The sequence below is a fragment of the Physeter macrocephalus genome, chromosome 2 (assembly GCF_002837175.3).
Source record: "Physeter macrocephalus isolate SW-GA chromosome 2, ASM283717v5, whole genome shotgun sequence".
NCBI lineage: Eukaryota > Metazoa > Chordata > Mammalia > Artiodactyla > Physeteridae > Physeter > Physeter macrocephalus.
The window spans coordinates 106,245,703-106,269,287 of NC_041215.1; the positions used below are offsets into that span (position 1 = coordinate 106,245,703).

Below are 23,585 nucleotides of genomic sequence, written 5' to 3' on the forward strand. Positions count from 1 at the left end.
CGCAAGAGGGAAGAGATATGGGAACATATGTATATGTATAACTGATTCACTTTGTTGTAAAGGAGAAACTAACACACTATTGTAAAACAGTTATAATCCAATAAAGATGTTAAAAAAAAAAAGAACAGAAAACAAGCAGCCCAATTAAAAAGTAGAGAGAAAATCTAAATGAACAGCTCACCATAGGAGATAGACAGACGGCAAATAAGCATATGCTCAACGTCCTATATCATGAGGAAATTGGAAGTTAAGACAACAATGAGATACCAGTTTGAAAAAATCTATTAGAATGGCTAAAATCCAAAACACTGACTACACCTAATGCTGACAAGGATGTAGAACAACAGGAACTGGTCATTGCTGGTAGGAATGCAAAAGAGGACAGCCACTTTGAAGAGAGTTTGACGGTTTTTTTTACAAAACTAAACATAGGCTTACCATACCATGTAACAGTCATGCTACTCAATATCCAGATGAGCTGAAAGCTTCTGTCCACACAGAAACCTGTACACAAATGTTTATAGCAACTTTATTCATAGCTGTCAAAAACCAGAAGGATCCAAGATGTCTTTCAATAGGTGAATGGGTAAACTGGGGTACCATGGAATATTATTCACTGTTAAAAATAAACTGTGAAAAAAAAAAGTACATACAAAATTTGGGCTTCTCTGGTGGCGCAGTGGTTGGGAGTCCAGCTGCCGATGCAGGGGACGCAGTTTCGTGCCCCAGTCCGGGAGGATCCCACATGCTGCGGAGCGGCTGGGCCTGTGGGCCATGGCCGCTGGGTCTGTGCGTCCGGAGCCTGTGCTCCACGATGGGAGAGGCCACAGCAGTGAGAGGCCCGCGTACCGCAAAAAAAATTAAAAAAAATAAACTGTGTAGCCACAAAAAGACATGGAGGAATCTTGTATGCATATTGCTAAGTGAAAGAAACCAGTCTGAAAAGGCTACATACTGTATTCCAACTATATGACATTATGGAAAAGGTAAAAATGAGTGCCAGAGTGGGAGTTGGAGTGAAATATGAGTAGGTGGAGCACAGGGAACTTTTAGGATAGCAAAGCTATTCTGTATGATACTGTCATGATGGATACATGACATTATGTATCTGTTAAAACCTGTAGAACTGTACAACACAAATCTTGAAACTTAATGTAAACTATGGCCTTTAACTAATAATAATGTATCAGTATTGGTTCATAATTTGTAATAAATGTTTCCATACTGTCTTAGTCTGCTCCAGCAGCTGTAGGGGAGAAAAAAATCATTTTCCCTCCACCCTTCTATGTTCTTGGCTGAGACCAAGACAGAATGACAGGAGAAAAACAAAGAAGTTTAATAACATGTATATACCTCCTACATACATGGGAGATACCCAGGAGAAAAATGAGTGTCTCTCCAAAATGGCCCAAGCTATCACCTTTTAAATACCATTCCCAGCTAAAAACAAAAGAAGATTGGGGTAGAGGTTGAGGTGGAGACCACTTATGGGAATTCACCAGGCAAAGCAAAATAAACAAGGGTATAGTTGTTATGCAGATTTAAGTATAAGCTTTCTACCTTAAGTTTTAGTCTTCCTTTTCCTGGTACAGAGAGGGAGATACCTTTACAAATGGATATTTCTCTTAGAAATGTAAATATCCCTTATAAAAGGATAACTTCTATTAGGTTTTCAGAGCTTCTCCAGTGTCTTCTGTTTCTTAAAAATAACCAGCTCAAGAAAATCCTTATGCCAAAGGGGCATATTTTGGGGTGCCATATTCTGTTCCCCTTCCCAGCCATAATAAGATAACATAACAAGTGGCTTGAACAACACAATTTTATTTTCTCACAGTCCTGAAGGCTAGAAGTTGGAGATTAGGGTTCCAACATGATTGGGTTCTACTGAGGACTCTTCTGGGATTGCAGATGGCCTCCTCCTCACTGTTTCTTCACAGGGCAGAGAAGGAGAAAGCAAACACTCTCTTGTTTCTTATAAGCACACTAATCCCACCCACTGTGAGCCCACTCTCATGGCGTCATCTAAACCTGTCTCCCAAAGGACCCATGTCCAAAAGTCATCACATTGGTAGTTAATGCTTCATCATATGACTTTTAAGGGAACACAGTTCAGTCCATAGCATACACTAATGGAAGCTATTAATAAGAGAAATCGTGTGTTGGGGGGTGGTGTATGAGAACTGTCAGAACTTTCTGCATAGTTTTTCTGTAAACCTAAACATCTCTAAATAATAAAGTCTATTAAAAATAATAAGAACAAGGCTAAAGATTATGAATTTCAATTTCAGAGAGATTTAAAAATAGATGACATTTTCTTTGATATTCACTGCCCAATAGAATGCTAAATATGACAAGAACAAGCCATGTCAAGTCAGCATTCACCATGTTACACCTTTTGGTCTTTTCCTTTCTTCTGCCTTCCTTGAAACTCTCTACCTTACTTTAAATGTCACTATTTTCCACTATATCCTTGTTTCTTGTTTTGTCCTCCACTTTTCATCTCCTACCTTTTCTCTCTTTTTGACTTCAGTGGACCATAAAAATAAAATGTGAGCTTCCATAATAATGAATCTGTAATCTGATTGTCTTATACTATAGTTTAAAGCTTCATAGTTACCTTAAAAAAATACAAAGTATCTGAAAGTCAGTAATGATCTGACAGTCAATAAAGGGAAGATCAATAAGCACATAAAATAATTTGTGTATATCTTATTATAGTAAAAAATCTATAGATTATTATTTAGTTTGTATCTGTGTTTTTTGTGTGTTGAAAATATTTTTTTGCGGGGGTTGGGCATATTCTAAAGTCAGGGTTTTTTTAAAGGTAAAATTCATATAACGTAGAAATAACCATGTTAAAGTGCTATTTAGTGTATTTAAAGTGTTGTGCAACCTCTATCTAGTTCCAAAACATTTTCATCAATCCAAAAGGGAATTCTGTACCTGATAAGGAGTCACTGCAGATTTCCCCCTCACCCCAGTCCCTGGAAACTACTAATCTGCTTTCTGTCTCTGTGGATTTGTCTATTCTGGGTATTTCATTTAAATGGAATCATAGAATATGTGATCTTTTGTATACATCCATTATATGGATAAACCACATTTTGTTTATTCAGTCGTTAGTTTATGAACATTTGTGTTGTTTCTACTTTTGGCTATTGTGATTAGTGATGCCATGAACATTTCTGTAGAAGTTTTTGAACAGTTAATTTAAATTCTTTTTGGTATATGACTAGGAGTCGGATTGCTGGATCTTATGGTAATGCTAGGTTTAACTTTTTGAGGAACTTCCAAAATATTTTCTACTGTAGTTGCACCATTTACATTCCAACAATAATGTACAAGAGTTCTAATTTCTCTCCCCATTCTTGCCAACACTTTTTTCTTTTTTTAAATTATAGCTATCCTAGTGTATGTATGAAGTGATGTCTCACGGTAAAATGAGGTTTCCTCCTATAACTTATTCTATATGTTAAATTTATGTGCAATTATTAATATGTTAAAGTCTATTAAAATACAATAAATGTCCTGCAGATTAAGAGAGTATTATAGTGCTGCAACAGATCCTTCTATAGAAATATTGTTTTGACATTTTAATATTTAATTGTGCTTAATTTGAGACAAATACATTCATTTAGAACAGGAATGCCCATCAGAGGAACTCTTTGCCATGCTGGCTTTTGAGTTTGCCATAGAGCCTTCTAGTTTGATAGAATACATAATGTCCAAAGTGAAAAAGATTTAAAACACTATATGCTTGATTTTGACAGAGTGCAAAGAATGATTAAATAAAGATATTAACAGTCATTAAGCCCAGTATCTGGTCATTATTATCAAATACTGCGTGAATACCTCCAGTTAAATGAATATGAACAGCTATCTCATAAGATAATTCATTCCTTTTTTTTTTTTTTAATTTTATTTTTGGCTGCGTTGGGTCTTCGTTGCTGCGCGCAGGCTTTCTTTGGTTGCGGATATGGGGGCTACTCTTTGTTTTGGTCCGCGGGCTTCTCATGGCGGTGGCTTCTCTTTGTTGCAGAGCACAGGCTCTAGGCGTGCCGGATTCAATAGTTGTGGTATGCAGGCTCAGTAGTTGTGGCTTGCGAGCTGTATAGCGCAGGCTCAGTAGTTGTGGCGCACGGGCTTAGTTGCTCCGTGGCATGTGGGATCTTCCTGTACCAGGGCTCGAACCTGTGTCCCCTGCATTGGCAGATGGATTCTTAACCACTGCACCACCAGGAAGTCCCATGCATTCCATTTCAGACAGCTCTGTTTATAAACTTCAGTTCTTCTGTATGCTAGGTTAATAATTGCTGTCCTTGAACAGATACTAATTGGATCTTGTTATTCTCTCTAGCTACAGGTCCATTTTTCCACATGAAGACAGCTACCAACCATATCCCCTCAAGTTTTCTCTTTTTCTACATCTGACACTTCTAATTCTTTCTACCCGTCACATTTCAGAGTTCTTATACCTTCACTGTTCTACTTGCTCTCTTCTGGATGTGCTCTAGTTTGTAGTCATCCATTCTAAAGGGTATTTCTCTAGACATTATCTGATCCAAAGAATGGAACTAACACATAAGGTGGTTTGCATGCTCGTGATAGGCCTGTGATTTAGACATGTGTGTTCCCTTTCTGCAAGTGAATAAAGCTTAGGCTCAGACAGGTAAAGGTGTATTCCCAAGGTCATAGAATATGTAGAAGAATGGAGTTTTAAGTCCAGTTCAGGTTTAACTGTCTGCAAAGCTATACTCTTTTTGTTAATAATCATAATACCAATATTGATAAACATAATAACATTTATTGCATAGGTAGAATATACTCAACACTGTACTAAGTACTTAGACTCCCACCTAAGCCTCACAGAAGACTTGTGAGGTAGAGATTACTATTTTTACAAATGAGAGAATTGAAGATCAGAAAATTCTAATAATTTTCTTAAGGCCACTGAGAGACTAGTATAGTCAAGATTTAAAACCAAATGTGATTCCAAAGATTGTTCCCTTAAATATTATACTGTTCTGTCTATGCTGTTCCATGATATAGTTGATATTTCAGTAATTAAGAGCACAACTACCAGGTGTTTCAGTATTCTAGGTCTATATAAAACAATTCATATAATTAAAAATATACAATTTACAGTTATTACAAATTTATTATTAATTTTTCTTTCATTTCATTTGATGCAAAAACACTGCTGATTTGACTATATATTGATACAGCCTTTCTGTCAGTATTTAGCAAAATACCAAAAAGAAAGGGTGACTATATTTAAAAATTTGTTTTCTTTTAGGTCCACCTCATTCATTTAACCGAGATGAGACAATAATCATTGCTTTGGCATCAGTCTCTGTATTAGCTGTTTTGATAGTTGCCTTATGCTTTGGATACAGGATGCTGACAGGTAAAAATATTTTTTTTTTTTTTGTTATTTATCAAACATGTCATTTAATCAGAATTGATTTTACTTTTAAAAAATTCATCATGGTAAAAAAACATCTCTGTGCTGTGGTAACCCCAGAGCCATCCTTCTCTCTTAAACTTTTTGTCCTAGTTTTTATGAAAGGTTTCGAACATATACAAAATACCTATTACCCAGCTTCAATGATTATCACATCTGTATATCATCTATAACCCCACTCACCACATGCTTCCATGCCACTGGATTATTTTGAAATAAATTGAAGGTATAACTTACCTGTAAATATTTTAGTATTATCTCTGAAATATAAAGACTTAAAATATATATAACTACAATACCATTTTCACATCTAAAAATAACAGTAATTCCTAAGTATCATCAACTGTGTAGTTGGTTCTCATAAACTTTAGATTTGAAAAGCTTTTTAGGAAATCAGCACCCATTCATTCATTTGAATAACTTTAATAAAACCTTCTTTAATGTTTCTGCATATTTCTTAGGGTTTTATACTGGGTGTGTTACTGGAACAATCTCCCAGAATTCAGCTTTTGTGTTATTCATTTTTCATCTTCATTTATAGATGATTCCTAGTTTAGTAAATAGTTTTATTTCCATTGACGTTAGGCATAAGTCTTGCTGTCTGTCCTTCTGTAGGTCTTTTTTTTACTGTAATATGTTAAAAAGTGTAATAAAGATTTTCATTTAGAGAGAACCACACATTAGCAGGTTCTTTTTCCTTTTCCTCTAGGAGACCGTAAACAGGGTCTTCACAGTATGAACATGATGGAGGCAGCAGCATCAGAGCCCTCTCTTGACCTAGATAATCTGAAACTGTTGGAGGTAAGATTGCTTTCAGATTAAGTACTGTTTTTTCTGCTCTCGTAGTATATCTGAGAGAGTGATTTCATTAACTCATTCATTTATTCAACAAGAATTTATTATCAGTTTTGTGCCAAGGCCTATTCTAGGCACTGAGAATGTTGGTGAACAATACAGATACATGAGGCTTACATTCTAGTGAGAGAGAGGCTACAAGAGGTTAAATAAATGAAAGTACAGTTGACCCTTGAACAACATGGTTTTGAACTGAATGGGTCCACTCATACACAGATTTTTTTCAATAGTAGATACTACAGTACTACACCATCCACAGTTGGTTGAAACTGTGGATGTAGAACCATGGACACAGAGGAACGATGTGTATATGAAGGGTCAACTATAAGCTATACGTGGATTTTGGACTATGTGGAGGGGTTGGTGTCCCTAACCCTCACATTGTTCAGAGGTCAGCTGTATATTTCAAGTAGTAGTAAGTGCTATAGAGGAAAAAAAAAGCAAATGAGACAAGAAAGTTATGGAAAAGGGGTTATTAAAGAAAGTATATTTAGAAAGGAGATGATCTTTGAATACAGACTTGAACAAGAGCATAGGAATAAAGACATATCAAATTCTGAGAAAAATGTGCTAGGCAAGCAATTCACAATAGATGCTGAATAAATATTCCTTGTCTGTGTATATACTGTATATTGTATAGGTATGTACGAATATTATGTTTTGTATAGAATTAAATTTTCATTTGGTAATATTTCAGAACCTGTGTTAAAAGTCCTACCATGATGAATGTTTTTATGATCTTTATTAGTATAAATTGAGTAAACCAGAGATTGCTAAATAATAGATCTGGTAGATTTGGTTATATAAAACATTTTAAGAACCTTACATTTGGGAGAAAAATATAATAAAAGTTAAAGCAAAATTTTAAAAAGGTATTTCAACACATAAACAATTGATAAAGAGATGGTAGAAATCAACATGAAATAAGCAGTCCATCAAAAATAGACAAAAGAGATGAATTATCAATTCACAGAAGAAGTAAGTATGCCTAGTAAATGTATAATAAGATGTCCAATTTACGAAACTGGAAAAAATACTAATTAAAACCATTAGGATTTTATCCTGGACTGAGTAAAAGAAACACTCCCAAACATTGCTGATTTAACTTTATATTGATATAGCCTTCCTAAAGGGCAGTCTGTTTGTTAAAATTTAAATTAGAAATAGTGAATGAAATATAACAGACATCCTTAAATGGTAAATCCCTAACCTTTTTTCAGTAAAAAGTCAGAGAAATCCCAGAAGCCAAAAATGGAAGAGAACAGTTGCATCTTGCTGGGATATTTTTGAGTTATTTTTTATTGTACTGTATTGTACTAGATATTGTGAATGTCATATTGTGGAGACCCTGTGTTCTGTTAGGTTCTTCTAAATTGTGTTCATTTCGTTGTTTATTTTAGTAGGTGATTAACTTGGTTGGACATATTGCAAACTCATCTCTTGAGCTGAAGTTTAGTTACTTTTTATCTTTAGCTGGAGTCTGTCCCATGCATTAATTGGATTTCCAACTCTCTGACTCTCCTTTTTGGAATTCTCCCTTCATTTTCCATGCTGTGGTTGCCCCAAATTCTGTCCCCTGCTTCCTGAGGCCAGAAAGATTTTCTATCACAGTTTTTGCTCCACTACTCAGTGCAGATTTCAGCCTGCTCACAGGCTTAAAGCTATAAAAATAAGTAGCTCACCCTATGCCATTCCTTTCTTCCAAGTGTTGACTCCCCTCAGAACCTATCTACTTTTGTTCATTCTCCAGCATTTTTAGGTTTCTTTTTAAAAATATTGTTCAGAGTTTATAGTTGTCATCTGAGGGGGAGGGCTGAGTCTGTTAGGAGTTTCTGAGCCATATAAGATGCCAAATTTATTATTTTCTTGACAATGGTGTTACTCAAACTAAGCAATAGAGACCTGGTTGCATACATATGGATTTATACTTTATTATTTAGTAAATTTGATTGTTAAGTTGTGATGAAATAATATCTTGCTTTCTTAAACAAATTTACAGCTGATTGGCCGGGGTCGATATGGAGCCGTATATAAAGGTTCCTTAGATGAACGTCCAGTTGCTGTAAAAGTGTTTTCCTTTGCAAACCGTCAGAATTTTATCAATGAGAAGAACATTTACAGAGTGCCTTTGATGGAACATGACAACATTGCTCGCTTTATAGTTGGAGATGAGAGAGTCACTGCAGATGGACGCATGGAGTATTTGCTTGTGATGGAGTATTATCCCAATGTAAGTTCTTCATAAAAAATATACTGACATTTAAGTCAGTCAGATTTGTAGGAGGACTCCGGTTATGTAGAGTGTTGCTGGTTTGCAAAGTGGTTATTAATGGTCTACAATGAGATAAGGATTTTACTCCAGAATGTGAATGAAACTGTTTAGTCCCTATGCACTCACGTCACTCTGTCTCTGTCTCTGTCTCCCTCTCTCAGCAAGACTTTCTTGATGAAGGAAGCAGTGCTTTGATTAACATTTATTCTGATACATGCTTCTCATCCCAGACTGGTAATAAATAGTTTGTAGATGAGCACCTTGAGTACCACTGACACATATATATTTACAAAAGCCTTCTGTTTTCTACTTCTAAAACATAACAGTATAATTTATATTTGTACTGGTATGAGATACAGTGTAAAGAAAGAGTTGAAAATACTTTTTTTTCTGTCTTAAGTTGATAAATAAAAGAAGCGTTTAAAATGAAATAACCATTCATAATTTTTAATATTGGAGAAATAAAAATTGATAATGTCTAAATTCTCTTTTCCATCCTCTCCTCCTCTCTCTACCTATAGAAATGTCTTTTCTTACTTCAAGATTCTGAAATGTTATAATTCGTTAGATCTACTTTGAATCCTAACATATGCAAATCCTTTTTACAGCTGCTAACTTGCCTCCTCGTGTTCAAGTAAGTAATTCTACTTTTTTCCCCTTTTTACTTTTTCCTTCCATACAGGGATCTCTATGCAAGTATTTAAGTCTCCATACAAGTGACTGGGTAAGCTCTTGCCGTCTGGCTCATTCTGTGACTAGAGGACTGGCTTATCTTCATACAGAATTACCACGAGGAGGTAAGACAATGAATAGAAGAGGCATGACAACCATGTGGGGCCAGAATTCACAAAGGGAAATTTTATTCATATCTTTAAAGTAAAAGTATATTTATATTATAGCAGATGTATTATCAGCCAGTTGTTTACAGGATCTAGCGTGAGGAAATATATTTGAAATTTAACAAGAAGAATAAGAAAAAGAACAATTCTCTAGAGGGGTCATGGATTCCATTGCGATTTTGATTAAAGCTCTGAACACTCTCCCTGTAAATATAGACGTATGGGCATACTTTAAAAAATACTGTTTTGATTGTAGGGGTTCTCAGATCCTTTGAAGTTCATCTATGAACCTAGGTTAAGAACCTCTTAGCTAGACTGTGTTGTATTTTCCTTGTATTTATTTTGCTTATTTAAATGAATTACAAATGCGTTATCACTTCTTTACACATGAATTCCATAGGTTGGTTGGTCTTTAGTGTAAAACCCAAATGTATTTTTTTTTTTTTTTGGGTGAAGTAGAAAAAAATAGCTTTATTGCTTTGCCAGGAAAAGGGGGACACAGCTGGCTCGTGCCTCTCAAAATTGTGTGTCTCAACCCAGGAGGATGTGGTGAGTTTTATAGCAGTAGTTCAAGGGTGGGGTTGCTGACAACATTAAGGGTGTGTGCAGGGCTTGCACTCCCTTAATCTTTTCTCAGGCAGGGGGTCTCCTAATCTTGATGAGCTTCTCTGGTCCCTTTAATCTTGCCTCAGGTGGTTTATTGGCTGTTCCTCCCTTGATTAGCAACTGTTCGAATCTGCCCTTTGGAACTCAGGGAAGGTCATGGAGGCTGGGGTCTATTCCCTACAAACAAGAAACGGGACAGAAAGACTTCCATGCCCAGAATCCCCACAGGGTCCTTCTCGGTTTCAAAACCATGCTGCTCAAGGTCTCCTGACCTTCCAGAAGGATTATGGGAGTGGGGGGAGTTTGCATCACAGCCCCACAAACCAGTGATGCTGGACTCTTTGATTCCCATTTCCATCAGCTCTGCCACCGGCCACCCTCTTGCTCACCCCATCCCCAGGCCTCTCCACCAGCAATTTCCCTTTCACTTTCTTGGAACAATTCAGCTCCCTCCAGCCTTTGCCACTGACCTCAACTTGCATCCCCTTTGCATTTCCAGAGAAGCCTCAGCTGTGCTGCCAGCCAGTTCCAGGCTCACCTCCCACCCACAAAGATGATTCATTTCTCTCCTGATAAGATACACATGCCTCATGTTTCCTCTCTCAGGAAAAGCCCCAGCATCAGGTTTGGGTTGTCATGAAGAATTGTGGGCTTCCTCTGTCGCACTAGGATGAGGTGAGCACAGAGGCTGTGGGAACATGGGAGGGGGCGGCTAATGGAGTCTGGGGTGCAGGTGAAACTATGCAACTCAGATCGGGACTTGGACCCACGGGCCGGGGCTTGAAGCCAGCCAAAACCCAGATTGGGACTTGAACCCACAATCTTTTAACTGAGGTCACACACCCAGTCTCAGGACTTAATGAAGCTCAGATTCTTGATGTCTCGTGGCATAAAGAATTCAGTGAGAGACAAAGTGATAGGTAAGAAGTGGATTTATTTAGAGAGAAACACACTCCACAGACAGAGCGTGGGCCATCTCAGAAGATGAGAAAGGCCCCAAACGTATCTTTTGATAAATCAGTGCTTCTCTTAGCTAGAATTAGGCTTGTTCAAATTTATCAGGGAGAAAAAAAGTAACAGGTTTCAATGAGGATGACATTTTTTTTTCTTTCTCATGTAAGAATCTGAAGAGAGACAGTCTAACATTTTTTGGCAGCACCATAATATTATCAGGGACCCAGGCTCCTCTATTTCTCCTCCATTACTCTTTATATGTGGCTTGTTTTCAAGGTCACCTCATTGTCCATCATGCTATATGCTAATCAGCAGAGAAAAGGAAAGTAGAAGGAGTTGCCTCCTTTTGCCTCGAGAAGTCCCACTCTTGTGCTTATGTTTTGCTTCCCAGAACTTAGTCCATGCTTTCCTACCACACTTAGCTGCAAGGGATGCTTTTGAATATAGCTTGTTTTTGTTTTTGTTTAGCTGTGTGCATTGCTGCCTCAAATAACACTGGGTTCTGTTACTAAATAGGAAGAAGAGAACGCATGGTGAGGAGTAAGGCTTCGCCAGTGTGTCAGTACCGTGTGGTTATGTTCCTTGCCATAACTACAGTTTATATTCAGCCTTTATGTACATTTTTGCTAGTTTTTCAAAGCATCTTTTTAATATATTTGCTTTTTCACTTTGTTTCAATATACACCTCACATCACAGGCACCTCTAAATTAGCTTTGCTGTGAAAATCCATCTTTGCATTTTCATCCCTTACAGCAATTTTCTTGTCATGCATTGTTTTTTCAGTTTCTCTGACCTCTATAATGAAGAGAATATTTAATGTAACAATTTCTTAGATCTTTGTTCCATTGTATGATAGCATGGATCATCTTTTCTATCTGCTGCTTCATATATAAATAATTTCTCCTGAATAATTTATCAGTTCATTTATCTTGACATCTTGCTTTTCCTGAATACAGAATTGACCAATGTTATTGCCTGTGTCAGCAACTTGATGCACTTACTTTAGTGCTTTAGCTCATTAACGATTTGTACTGTGTTTCCTTATTCTTAAATATCATAACTCCTTTAAAGAGCTGGCTTAGCACAGAACTTAAAATACCATCCTAATCCCCCTTTTCAAGGCTTGCATGATTCAATAAGGTTTCTAGTCAAACACTGGCTGAAAAGAGTGATTGCCATCAAATATGAGTTTTATTTAAACACAGATATTATTCTAAAACATTAGTTAATATTATCATTAATAGTTAACCATTTTAAAAAATGCGTATCTATATGCTGTTGTAAAAAACATAAGTATAATAGCTATTTGAATTTTTGGTTTTACCTAATTATTTAAAAAATATTCCATACCTTACACCAGTCAGAATGGCCCTCATCAAAAAGTCTGCAAGTAATAAATGCTGGAGAGGGTGTGAAGAAAAAGGAACCCTCCTACACTGCTGGTAGAAATGTAAATTGGTACAGCCACTATGGAGAACAGTATGTAGGTTCCTTAAAAAACTAAAAATAGAGGTACCATATGATCCAGCAATCTCACTCCTGGGTACATACCCGGAGAAAATATAATTTAAAAAGATACATGCACCCCAATGTTCTTTGCAGCACTATTTACAATAGCCAAGCCACAGATGTCCATAGACAGATGAATGGATAAAGAAGATGTAGTATATATATATAAAGGGAATATTACTCAGCCATAATATAATTCCATTTACAGCAACATGGATGGACCTAGAGATTATCATACTAAGTGAAATAAGCCAGAGAAAGACAAATATCATATATCACTTATATGTAGAATTTGCAAAAAAAATAAAAAGATACAAATGAACTTATTTACAAAACAGAAATAGACCCACAGACATAGAAAACAAACATATAGTTACCAAAGGGGAAGGGGGAGAGGGATAAATCAGGAGGATGGAATTAACATATACACACTACTATATATAAAATAGATAACCAACAAGGACCCACTGTATAGCACAGGGAGCTATACTCAATATTTCGTAATAACCTATAAGGGAAAATTATCTGAAAAAGAATATGTGTGTGTGTGTGTGTGCATGTATATGTATAACTGAATCACTGCTGTACACCTGAAACTAACATGACATTGTAAATGACTATATTTCAATAATAAATAAAGTGACATTTCACGTTTTTTCAGAGAACTCTATTCTTCCCGGTATCTTCAGATATAACTTTGCTATTTGGCATACAAATTTTGTAGTAAGGAATAATACTATTATTATTTATTCAGCTATTTTTTGCTTCAGGAGAAGTAGGAGTTGAACCTGTTTATTTGTAATTGGTTCTCCCTATGAATTTTTTTCCTAATGATAATGTCAGTGTAACATTATCATGGAAAAAAGTCTAGCAAAGAAAGAACATATATAGATCACTTAAATCTATAACCAGAAAATTACTATTAACTAGTTTATGTACATCTTTCCAGGTCCTTTGCTCTGTGTGTGTGTGTGTGTGTGTGTGTGTGTTTATGTAAATATCCACAGAGAGACTTTTGTGTTCAGGTTTTATTTTTTAACATAATTAAAATAATATTGTGTCCCACTTTGCTTTCAGAAATTTGCCAAGTGTGCTACTGCCCAGGGCAAAATCATTACATGCTCAGCCCCCCTTTCTACAAACCACAACCCCTTCCCCAATAAAAAAAATTAAAATGAATATTGAGGGGAACTTTAAGGGGAAAAGAAGTCTCAGAAAAAGGTGGTCTATAGTTCCACCCTCTGCATTGGTGATGAATCCTCTCTTGTCTCTTCCTTTTTCTTTTTTTCTTTTTCCTTATTTCCTCCCTCGCTTCCTTCCTCCTTTGCTTCCTCCCTCTCCTCTTTTCATTTCTTTTGTTTCCTTTTTTAATAGTAGCAGGAAGTATTACCCTGTTTTCCCCTCTGGCTGACTGACTGACTGTCTCATTGCACATTCTTCACATTATTAACCTGGTTTCCCTTATGTGTGAGATATTTTAGTTTAAATATTGCTTTGGTGTTAGTATACAAACATTTTCCAGTGTCTCTATAAATGTTCTTATATAAATATCAGCTTGAGATTATACCACATATACTTATGTTGTGGTTTTATCCAGAGTAAGAAATGTAACTCTGTTAGGGGTTGAATGAGACATGTTAGTGCATACTTTGGAAGGCTGGACCGGGAAGAGGAGCAAATGAGAAAGAAGTCAATTTTTAGAAAAAGAAACCTGGTAACTGCTATTTTTCTTCTAGTTGTGCTATTGCCCCCCCACCCCCAATATCAAAGGAATCATTATCTTCTGTCTTTAGTTTCATTGTTGGTGAAATTGGAGTCTAATATATGTTAATGAGAGTAATAAATGTAAGTACTGAGTCTTTTTGTGCCTAAATATAAACACTCTCAACTTATCATTGACTTTGTTCTGATAGCTCTATTTCTTTCTATACCTGAGGAGTTATTTTAAATTTTGGGAATGGTACTTTAGAATTTTTTTCTTTTCAAGAGCTACGGTTTTATTTCAATATAAGATTTATATAAGCTTTTCTTTTTTAAAAATTTTATTGGAGTATAGTTGATTTACAATGTTGTGTTAACTTCTGTACAACAAAGTGACTCAGCTGTACATATATATATTCTTTTTCATATTCTTTTCCATTATGGTTTATCACAGGATTTTGAATATAGTTCCCTGTGCTATACAGTAGGACCTTGTTGTTTTTCCATCCTATATGTAATAGTTTGCATCTGCTAATCCCAAACTCTCAATCCGTTTCTACCCCTCCCCCAAGGTTTTCTTATAAAGAGGAAAAGAATTATGATTTTAGTTAGGGGCTTAGGTTGGATATATTCTTTCACTCAGCAAGCATTTGCTATGTGCCATGCCTTTTGAATTCAGGCAAAACATGTTCTCTCTCTGCCTTCATGGAACATATAGTCTTCCGATTAACAAGTAATAGAATGAGTATAATAGTGTTTTGTTTCCTTGTAAAATCAGAAAACAGCTACCAGTCCATTGCAAAACTGTTTCTAGTTTGATTTGAAGAACTGTGGTGGGCTTAGATACATGGCTAAGCCTCAGGACAAAACTGGGATTTTCTGTCATAGGTTTGATTTGTTAAGCTGTAACAGAATACTGTAAAATACATATACCAATTTTGGAGCCATGTCAGTTTTTCAGTGATAATTGTTTTAGATAAGTTGACTTTTTATTGTTTTTTATGCAAGATATTCCTTTCTCTATTGCCTCCTTTTGCTACTCTAGAAAAGGAAAAAAAAATGTACATGTTAAAATTAGAAGCAACAGCCTCTTGGCTATTAATTGCAGCTGAATGTTTATGCAGCTGAATGTTTAGAGCTTAATTAATTATAGTTCCAACAGGAGTTATGTTGTGAAATATACCAAAAATAGTGGGGATTGTGAGTTGAAATTTTGATTTCTTATGTCCTTTTTTGCTATTGGAAAATTAATGGGTAGAAAAATAACACTATCTTCTATATTTATATAGCCCCTGTACCTTCATGCTCATTTCATGTCCAGTAGTGCTATTTAAACATTAATAAATATTTGAAAATTATCCAAACAGATCACTATAAACCTGCAATTTCCCATCGAGATTTAAATAGCAGAAATGTTCTGGTGAAAAATGATGGGACCTGTGTTATTAGTGACTTTGGGTTGTCCATGAAGCTGACTGGAAATAGACTGGTGCGCCCAGGGGAGGAAGATAATGCAGCCATAAGTGAGGTGAGTGTATACAAAAGGTATCACACTGACATATTTTCAAAACATAATAAATTGCATTTAAAAATCCACTAACTACTCAGGACAGTTATCCTTATCCAAGTGTAGCATATTAGGAATTACAAAATTAAGATATACAGAAGACATTGCATGAAGTTCATCAATTCATTGTGGAAATCACTGCCATTCCCACTCATTTTTGTCAATATTAGTAGGAATGCTATTGAATAGGATGAATATATCACAGTTTAATTATTTAAAAAGGGTATTTTTTTGAAAGAAAAAATTGCTAAGGTGAATTTTATTAAAATTAAAAACTTCTGCTCTGCGAAAGACAGTGTTAAGAGAATGAAAAAAAACAAGCCATAGACTGGGAGAAAATATTTGAAAAACACATATCTGATAAAGGACTTGTATCCAGAATATAAAAGAACTCTTAAAACTCAACAGTAAGAAGACAAACAAGCCAATTAAAAAATAGAAGATCTGAACAGACACCTTACTGGAGAAGGTATACAGATGGCAAATAAGCATATAAAAGTTACTCAACATCATTCCTCATTAGAGAACTGCAAATCCAAACAAGATTCCATTACATTCAAATGGTTAAAAAAAAACAAACAATAATATCAAATGCTGGTGAAGATGTGGAGCAACAGCAACTCATTCATTGTTGGTGGGAATGCAAAAGGGTACAGCCACTTTGGAAGACACAGTCTCCCAGCAATCACAGTCCTATCTATGTATTTACCCAATTGAGTTGACAACTTATATTCACACAGAAACCTGTACATAAACGTTTTAGCAGCTTTATTCATAATTGCCAAAAACTGGAAGCAACCAAGATGTCCTAAAATGGGTATTTTATTTATTAAAAATTTGGTATAGAAAGGTTCAGTGACATGCTTATGTTCAAATAACATTGACATATTGTTGACCTGAAATTTATGTATAACTTCTGGTCTAATATATGCCCTTCAGAATATGCTACATTCTTTTTCTGAAATACATCACTCTAATTTATCAGGTTGGCACAATCAGATATATGGCACCAGAAGTTCTAGAAGGAGCTGTGAACCTGAGGGACTGTGAATCAGCTTTGAAACAAGTAGATATGTATGCACTTGGACTAATTTATTGGGAGATATTTATGAGATGTACAGACCTCTTCCCAGGTAAGGGAACTGCTGTCAAAAATTGATGTATGTTTTGAAGTGAAGCAGTTATATTTTTTTCTACCTATATTAAATAAGTCAACTTTGATGTGTTTGTACTTTCATTTAAACCTTTAGCTCATTGCCATCTAGTGTTCAGAAACATTACTAGCAGAAGGATGTGAATCAGGAAAAATTTTTAGAAAGGACTCCAGGTTTGCATCTGAGTGTAATTTAATTAATTGCTCATAATAGCTTATCTGTGTTCAGGTTGGTCTCTGATTGCTTTAGCAGTCATTGTGTTCCTTACACAACCTCTGAGCATTTGAGAAGCTGCACTTAACAGTGTTTCCTGAATTGACCCAGTAAGGAATTAGAAGTAATGAATTATCCATTGGAACACTTTTTTCTTCCTGTCTTTTTTTCATTCTCCTTTTCTTCCTTTTTAAAAAACTTCTCCCTTGTCATCATGCCTTCCTGCCTACCTTCCTTCCTTTCATGAAAGAACACTCATTTAATATGAATGCTTATTTGAGGCTTACTTGAAATAGCCAAATAATTGTATATTTTTTCTCCTTTTGTTAAGATTACATCACTGTCATTGTGATATAAAAATTTAAAGTAATTACCAATATGTGCACTGCACGCTTATAGGTGGTGTACAAAATGATTTGACATAAATGGTCTTTATCTTATAGGAATAACCACATTAAAAGCATAAGAAAAGGATATAAAGTCAGTTAAACCAGCATTGGACAAATTTATGAAATGGAACTATTTAATAAAAACAGATTAGTAGTGGGGTTGAAGTTTTTTTGCTTTAAAAACAGTAAGCATTTAACAATAGTTTAATTTTAAAATATAATGAAATAAATAAATAATTATTTAGATTACCTACACATCAATCAGTTATTATTTAGAAGTATATTTTCCAGTTAATTGGAAGTATGGAGTACTCAAAGTGTTTTTCTGGAAATAGCAGTGATTGCAGTAGTATCACATATTATTGGAACCATGGAACTTTTAATTTCTATTATTGGAACTTTGGCCACATATCTTTTAAAAACCCTGATCCAGAATTTCTGGTTTTTAGAAGCATGTCTGACTAAAATGATTCTTTTATCAACTTTAGTTAGTACATTGCTATCAGCAACATTTTTTGAACAATTACTGATTCAAAGAATATCTGTTGCTTTTGGACTGATAAATAATAAAATGTAATATCAGATGTTTGAAAAATAAAAGACAATTAAATCTTGTTTGAAGAATATTATTGTAATAGAAATATAGGATGAATTGAAATAGTACTAGAAAGAGTTTAATAAGGAAAAAGAAATTGGGGGTTACTTTTAAATGTATACAGAATTTCAGTTTAGGAAGATGGAAAAAGTTCTGGAGATGGATGCACAACATTGTGAATGCACCTAGTGCCACAGAACTGTACACTCAGAAATGGTTAAAATGGTAAATTTTATGTTATGTACATTTAACCAAAATTTAAAATAAACAAAAAAGAAGAGAGTTGCATTAAAATACGCTGTAATCTTGGGTATGGAAATGGGGAGGAAGAGGCATATGTGAGAGAAAATGTAGAAAAGGAAGCTGTGGTTCTGGTTAGCTATTGGAAGACAGTCTAGGGAATTGAGAAATATTGAGAGGTCTGAGAAATAGGGTGGCAGCCAGGAGCTTAGGGAAAAAGTACTGGTTTACATTGGAAAGATGAGTTAATTGTGGGAACTTTTGGGTGGGGTATTGATAGACAACTGAAAAAATTGTTATTTAAGAACTTAAAAGAATGAAGAATTTAAGATTAAAATGATATTTGGGAATTACCTACGTAGAGATGGTAATTGAGAATTTATAAGTGGATGCAGTCACCTAAAAGAATAAATGAAGAGAGAGAAATATTGGTGAGTAAAGACTGAATATTAGGTGACCTCCCCCTCCCCCATCATAGGAAGACAAATGGACATAGAAGACAAATGGACAAAAATAGTGAGGAAACTGAGAAATCTTAGTATCTTGCAAGTCAGTGTTAGAAAGTATTAAGAACCAATATTAGTAGAAACATATGTAATTGAAAGGTCAAAAGGAAGTGGAACTGAGGAATGATCTTGGAATTTGAATAGGAGGAGGTCATTGGTATTCATAGAGGAGTTTCTGTGGAAAAGGGAAGACAGAAATATTACAGGATGTAGGAGGAAAAGAGTGCTAAAAAAGCACAGGCAGAGGATACAGGGTACTCCTAAAATTTTTAACAGTGAAATGGGGTGTAAATTGAAAAAAAGTTTTCCACAAACATATGAATAAGCCTAAAGAATAGCATATAGTAGTGGGAAAATTCTTATAAAATATTTTTTAAACTTCTATGATAGAACTCCAAATGCAAGACATGCTTTTATTATTATTCCATTTTATTGAATGGAATCAGTTTGTTATGAAGGCTGCTTCTCTCTGTAAAATATTAACAATATAAATGAATTAGGATCTATATTACAAAGGAAGAGTAGGAAGGAAAGGAAGGAAGAAAAACAGAAGGCAAGAGAAAGAAAAAGGAGGAAGAGAACAAGCATAATTTAAGAAGGGGATTAAAACGTTCCTAACTGCTTAGAGACATAATTAACAAGTAACAGATGAGAACCATGAATATTTAGTAGAAATTTGAAAATTCTTAATGTCATTCCATTTCCAAAACAAGATTGTGCATTAGTTTTATTTAGCAAGTTTTCTAATTATAATTTGTACCCAATTAAAACAGATAAGTAAAATTGTATTAAATATTTATTTATTCTACTGAAGAGCATTTGAGGAAAAAGTAACACTTGGAAGGTGGTATGTATGTGTGTTGTGTATATGTCTCAGAAAGACAGAAGAGATATATTAGTAAGTATCTTAACAGTTCACAGATGGTATGGGTTGAGGGTTTATCACATGAGATTTCATGAAAGAAAGTGATACACTAACTGGCAGGATGAAATACTTTAGTTTTGTCTTTCAAGTTCAGTGTTGATGGTTATTGATCAAAAATAAGTATCTGCTTAAATCTTTATGTGAAAATACCATTTGTATTTATAGATAGTACAATATTCCAAAAACTTAGGGCTATGCTACATAAATTATAGAATTACTCTTTGTAAATCTTTTTTAATATTAGTGGAGGGCAAGTGTATAGGTTTTTTTTTGAATATTCAAATTGAAGCGTAAAACTTCAGTTACATGCTTTGTAATGTACTTTCTGTCTGGGTCTTTATAAATTTTGTATTGTCTCCACGTGAGTGAGATAAGGAGGGCAGACATTTCCATTTTGCTGACAGGAAAACTGAAACACAGAATAGTTAAACGGCTTTTCCTAGGTAGACATGAAGCCAAGATTAGAACCTAAATGCCTTACCTCCTTCCTCGTATTCTTTCTTCTAATTTACCTTGTCATTTTAATGGTATTGGGGGAGGGACAAGGAGACAGGAAGAGTCTATTTCTCTTGTGTTCTTTGCCAAGATGTTGACTAAACGATTGGTTTTCTAAATGTTGGTCCCAGAGGTCTTCTGTGTGGCTCAATATGTTAATTAAGCTTAATTTGACAACATTTTGTAAAAATCATAAGTCTTTTATCACAAGCTGCTGATTGTGCATATTGGTGATGAATAGGGTTATTAAACAGTGGTAGAATAGTTAATGATATTTTAAAATCCTTGATCTAGATACTACTTATTAAGGGGAAAAATCAGTTTATTGACTTTTTGTCAAATGGTCATTATCATAAAAATTTTTGTGACATGTGAAAAATCTGGCTAGACTATAATAGAGTCAGTGATGTAATGAGACATGACTGTACCACCCACCCACTTATATTTAGTTCTGCAGACATGTTTGTTGTACTCGATCTTGGACTTTCTCCTCATATTCACCACCCTCAATCCCTGTATGGAATAAGATTTCAGTTTTAAGTGTTAAACCTCATGTATATTAATAATGTCCACCCCCACCCCCAAATTCACTAATACTAGAAACCATTTAAAAATAGCTGCCTATCATTGTAACTACCATCTAATTTATAACAAACATTTAATTTATCAAACAAAGACTATTCTAAATAGAGCTTTTACTAGTAGTGCATAAAACCCACAACAGTGTCTCTTTATAATTATAAATTTTACTCTTATCTTTTAAAAAAAAAAATACACAGGTGAATCTGTACCAGAATACCAGATGGCTTTTCAGACAGAGGTTGGAAACCATCCCACTTTTGAAGATATGCAGGTTCTGGTGTCTAGGGAAAAACAGAGACCCAAGTTCCCAGAAGCTTGGAAAGAAAATAGCCTGGTAAGGAAAAACCAAATTATTGAAAAAGAGAACTTATGATGAAGATGTTCAAATGTTGCTTGAAGCAAAAATAGATTGTTAATATGGTAATAATTTTTACAGTTGTCTAATGCCAGAAATACAACTTACTTGATTTCTATGCTATTATATATTTTCAAAGAGGCACTGACTGTTGTATCTGAAGTTTGCTACATTGGGTAACAGCTAGAATAATTAACATGATAATATTTTAAATATTATTTAAATTCCATTCCATTTATCCTCTTGAGAGTGGTACCAAAAATGTTAATTAGTGCAGACTTAAATATTCAAGGACTAATAGAAATTTAAACTGCACCAAAAAGAAACCAAGGTGTACCGCATATAAATTCTGCTTATTAAAAATGCAGTTCACAATGCTGAAATATTTTCAGAGGCTCCTGCCATTTCAGTAAATTGTTACTACAACGCTAAAAACATCTTACAAACATTTGCATACAAGACATACATCCACACACTCTTTCTCATTTTTTTTTAACGGGAGTAGGATCATCCACTATCATTTCTGAAGCTTATTTTTTCACTCAGTTTTTCATGTCAGTACATATATACATGTATTGCTTTCTGTCCATTTGATCAGTATTCTATTATATGTCATAATTATTGAATTACCCCCTTATTAATGACAGTACCCTGTATTTCTTACTTTAAACAACTATATTTAAAATTTTATTTTATTTATTTTTGTATACAATAGGTTCTTATTAGTCATCCATTTTATACATATTAGTGTATACATGTCAGTCCCAATCTCCCAAGTCATCACACCACCCCACTACCACCACCACCACCACTTTCCCCCCTTGATGTCCCTACATTTGTTCTCTCCATCTGTGACTCAATTTCTGCCCTGCAAACCGGTTCATCTGTACCATTTTTCTAGGTTCCACATACATATGCATTAATATACGATATTTGTTTTTCTCTTTCTGACTTACTTCACTCTGTATGACAGTCTCTAGAACCATCCACGTCTCTACAAATGACCCAATTTCGTGCCTATTTATGGCTGAGTAATATTCCATTGTATATATGTACCACATCTTCTTTATCCATTCGTCTGTCGATGGGCATTTAGGTTGCTTCCATGACCTGGCTATTGTAAATAGTGCTGCAATGAACATTAGGGTGCATGTGTCTTTTTGAATTATGGTTTTCTCTAGGTATATGCCTAGTAGTGGGATTGCTGGGTCATATAGTAATTCTATTTTTAGTTTTTTAAGGAACCTCCATACTGTTCTGCATATTGGCTGTTGTCAATTTACATTCCCACCAGCAGTGCAAGAGGGTTCCCTTTTCTCCACACCCTCTCCAGCATTTGTTGTTTGTAGATTTTCTGATGATGTCCATTCTAACTGGTGTGAGGTGATACATCACTGTAGTTTTGATTTACATTTCTCTAATAATTAGTGATGTTGAGCAGCTTTTCATGTGATTCTTGACCATCTATGTCTTCTTTGGCGAAATGTCTATATAGGTCTTCTGCCCATTTTTGGATTGGGTTGTTTGTTGTTTTAATATTCAGCTGCATGAGCTGTTTATAAATTTTGGAGATTAATCCTTTGTCCATTGATTCATTTGCAAATATTTTCTCCCACTCTTAAGTGTTGCCTTTTCATCTTGTTTATGGTTTCCTTAGCTGTGCAAAAGCTTTTAAGTTTCATTAGGTCCCATTTGTTTTGTTTTCTTTTTATTTCCAGTTTCCTAGGAGGTGGATCAAAAAAGATCTTGCTGTGATTTATGTCAAAGAGTGTTCTTCCTATGTTTTCCTCTAAGAGTTTTATAGTGTCCGGTCTTATTTTTAGGTCTCTAATCCATTTTGAGTTTATTTTTGTGTATGGTGTTAGGCAGTGTTCTAATTTCATTCTTTTACACGTAGCTGTCCAGTTTTCCCAGCACCACTTAATGAAGAGACTGTCCTTTCTCCATTGTATATCCTTGCCTCCTTTGTCATAGATTAGTTGACCATAGGTGCCGTGGGTTTATCTCTGGCCTTTCTATCTTGTTGCATTGATCTATATTTCTGTTTTTGTGCCAGTACCATATTGTCTTGATTATTGTAGCTTTGTAGTATAGTCTGAAGTCAGGGAGTCTGATTCCTCCAGCTACATTTTTTTTCCCTCAAGACCGCTTTGGCTGTTTGGGGTCTTTTGCGTCTCTGTACAAATTTTAAGATTTTTTTGTTCTAGTTCAGTAAAAAATGCCATTGGTAATTTGATGGCGATTGCATTGAATCTGTAGATTGCTTTGGGTAGTATAGTCATTTTTACAATATTGATTCTTCCAATCCAAGAACGTGGTATATCTCTCCATCTGTTGGTATCATCTTTAATTTTTTTCAACAC

At 34.9% G+C, this 23,585-nt stretch overlaps 1 protein-coding gene across 2 annotated transcripts in view; it reads left to right on the plus strand.

Annotated features, from left to right (window-relative positions):
- The window catches only part of BMPR2 (bone morphogenetic protein receptor type 2), a 213,999-nt gene that overhangs the window by 153,103 nt on the left and 37,311 nt on the right, over positions 1-23,585 (plus strand). The window contains exons 4-10 of one of the 2 annotated variants that reach the window (XM_024124490.3): positions 5,297-5,407; positions 6,174-6,265; positions 8,319-8,549; positions 9,274-9,388; positions 15,569-15,729; positions 16,754-16,901; positions 21,065-21,201. In XM_024124490.3, the coding sequence (XP_023980258.1) occupies positions 5,297-5,407; positions 6,174-6,265; positions 8,319-8,549; positions 9,274-9,388; positions 15,569-15,729; positions 16,754-16,901; positions 21,065-21,201 (995 nt within the window). The remainder of the gene's footprint in view (positions 1-5,296; positions 5,408-6,173; positions 6,266-8,318; positions 8,550-9,273; positions 9,389-15,568; positions 15,730-16,753; positions 16,902-21,064; positions 21,202-23,585) is intronic. The other variant, XM_024124491.3, reaches the window with a different exon arrangement.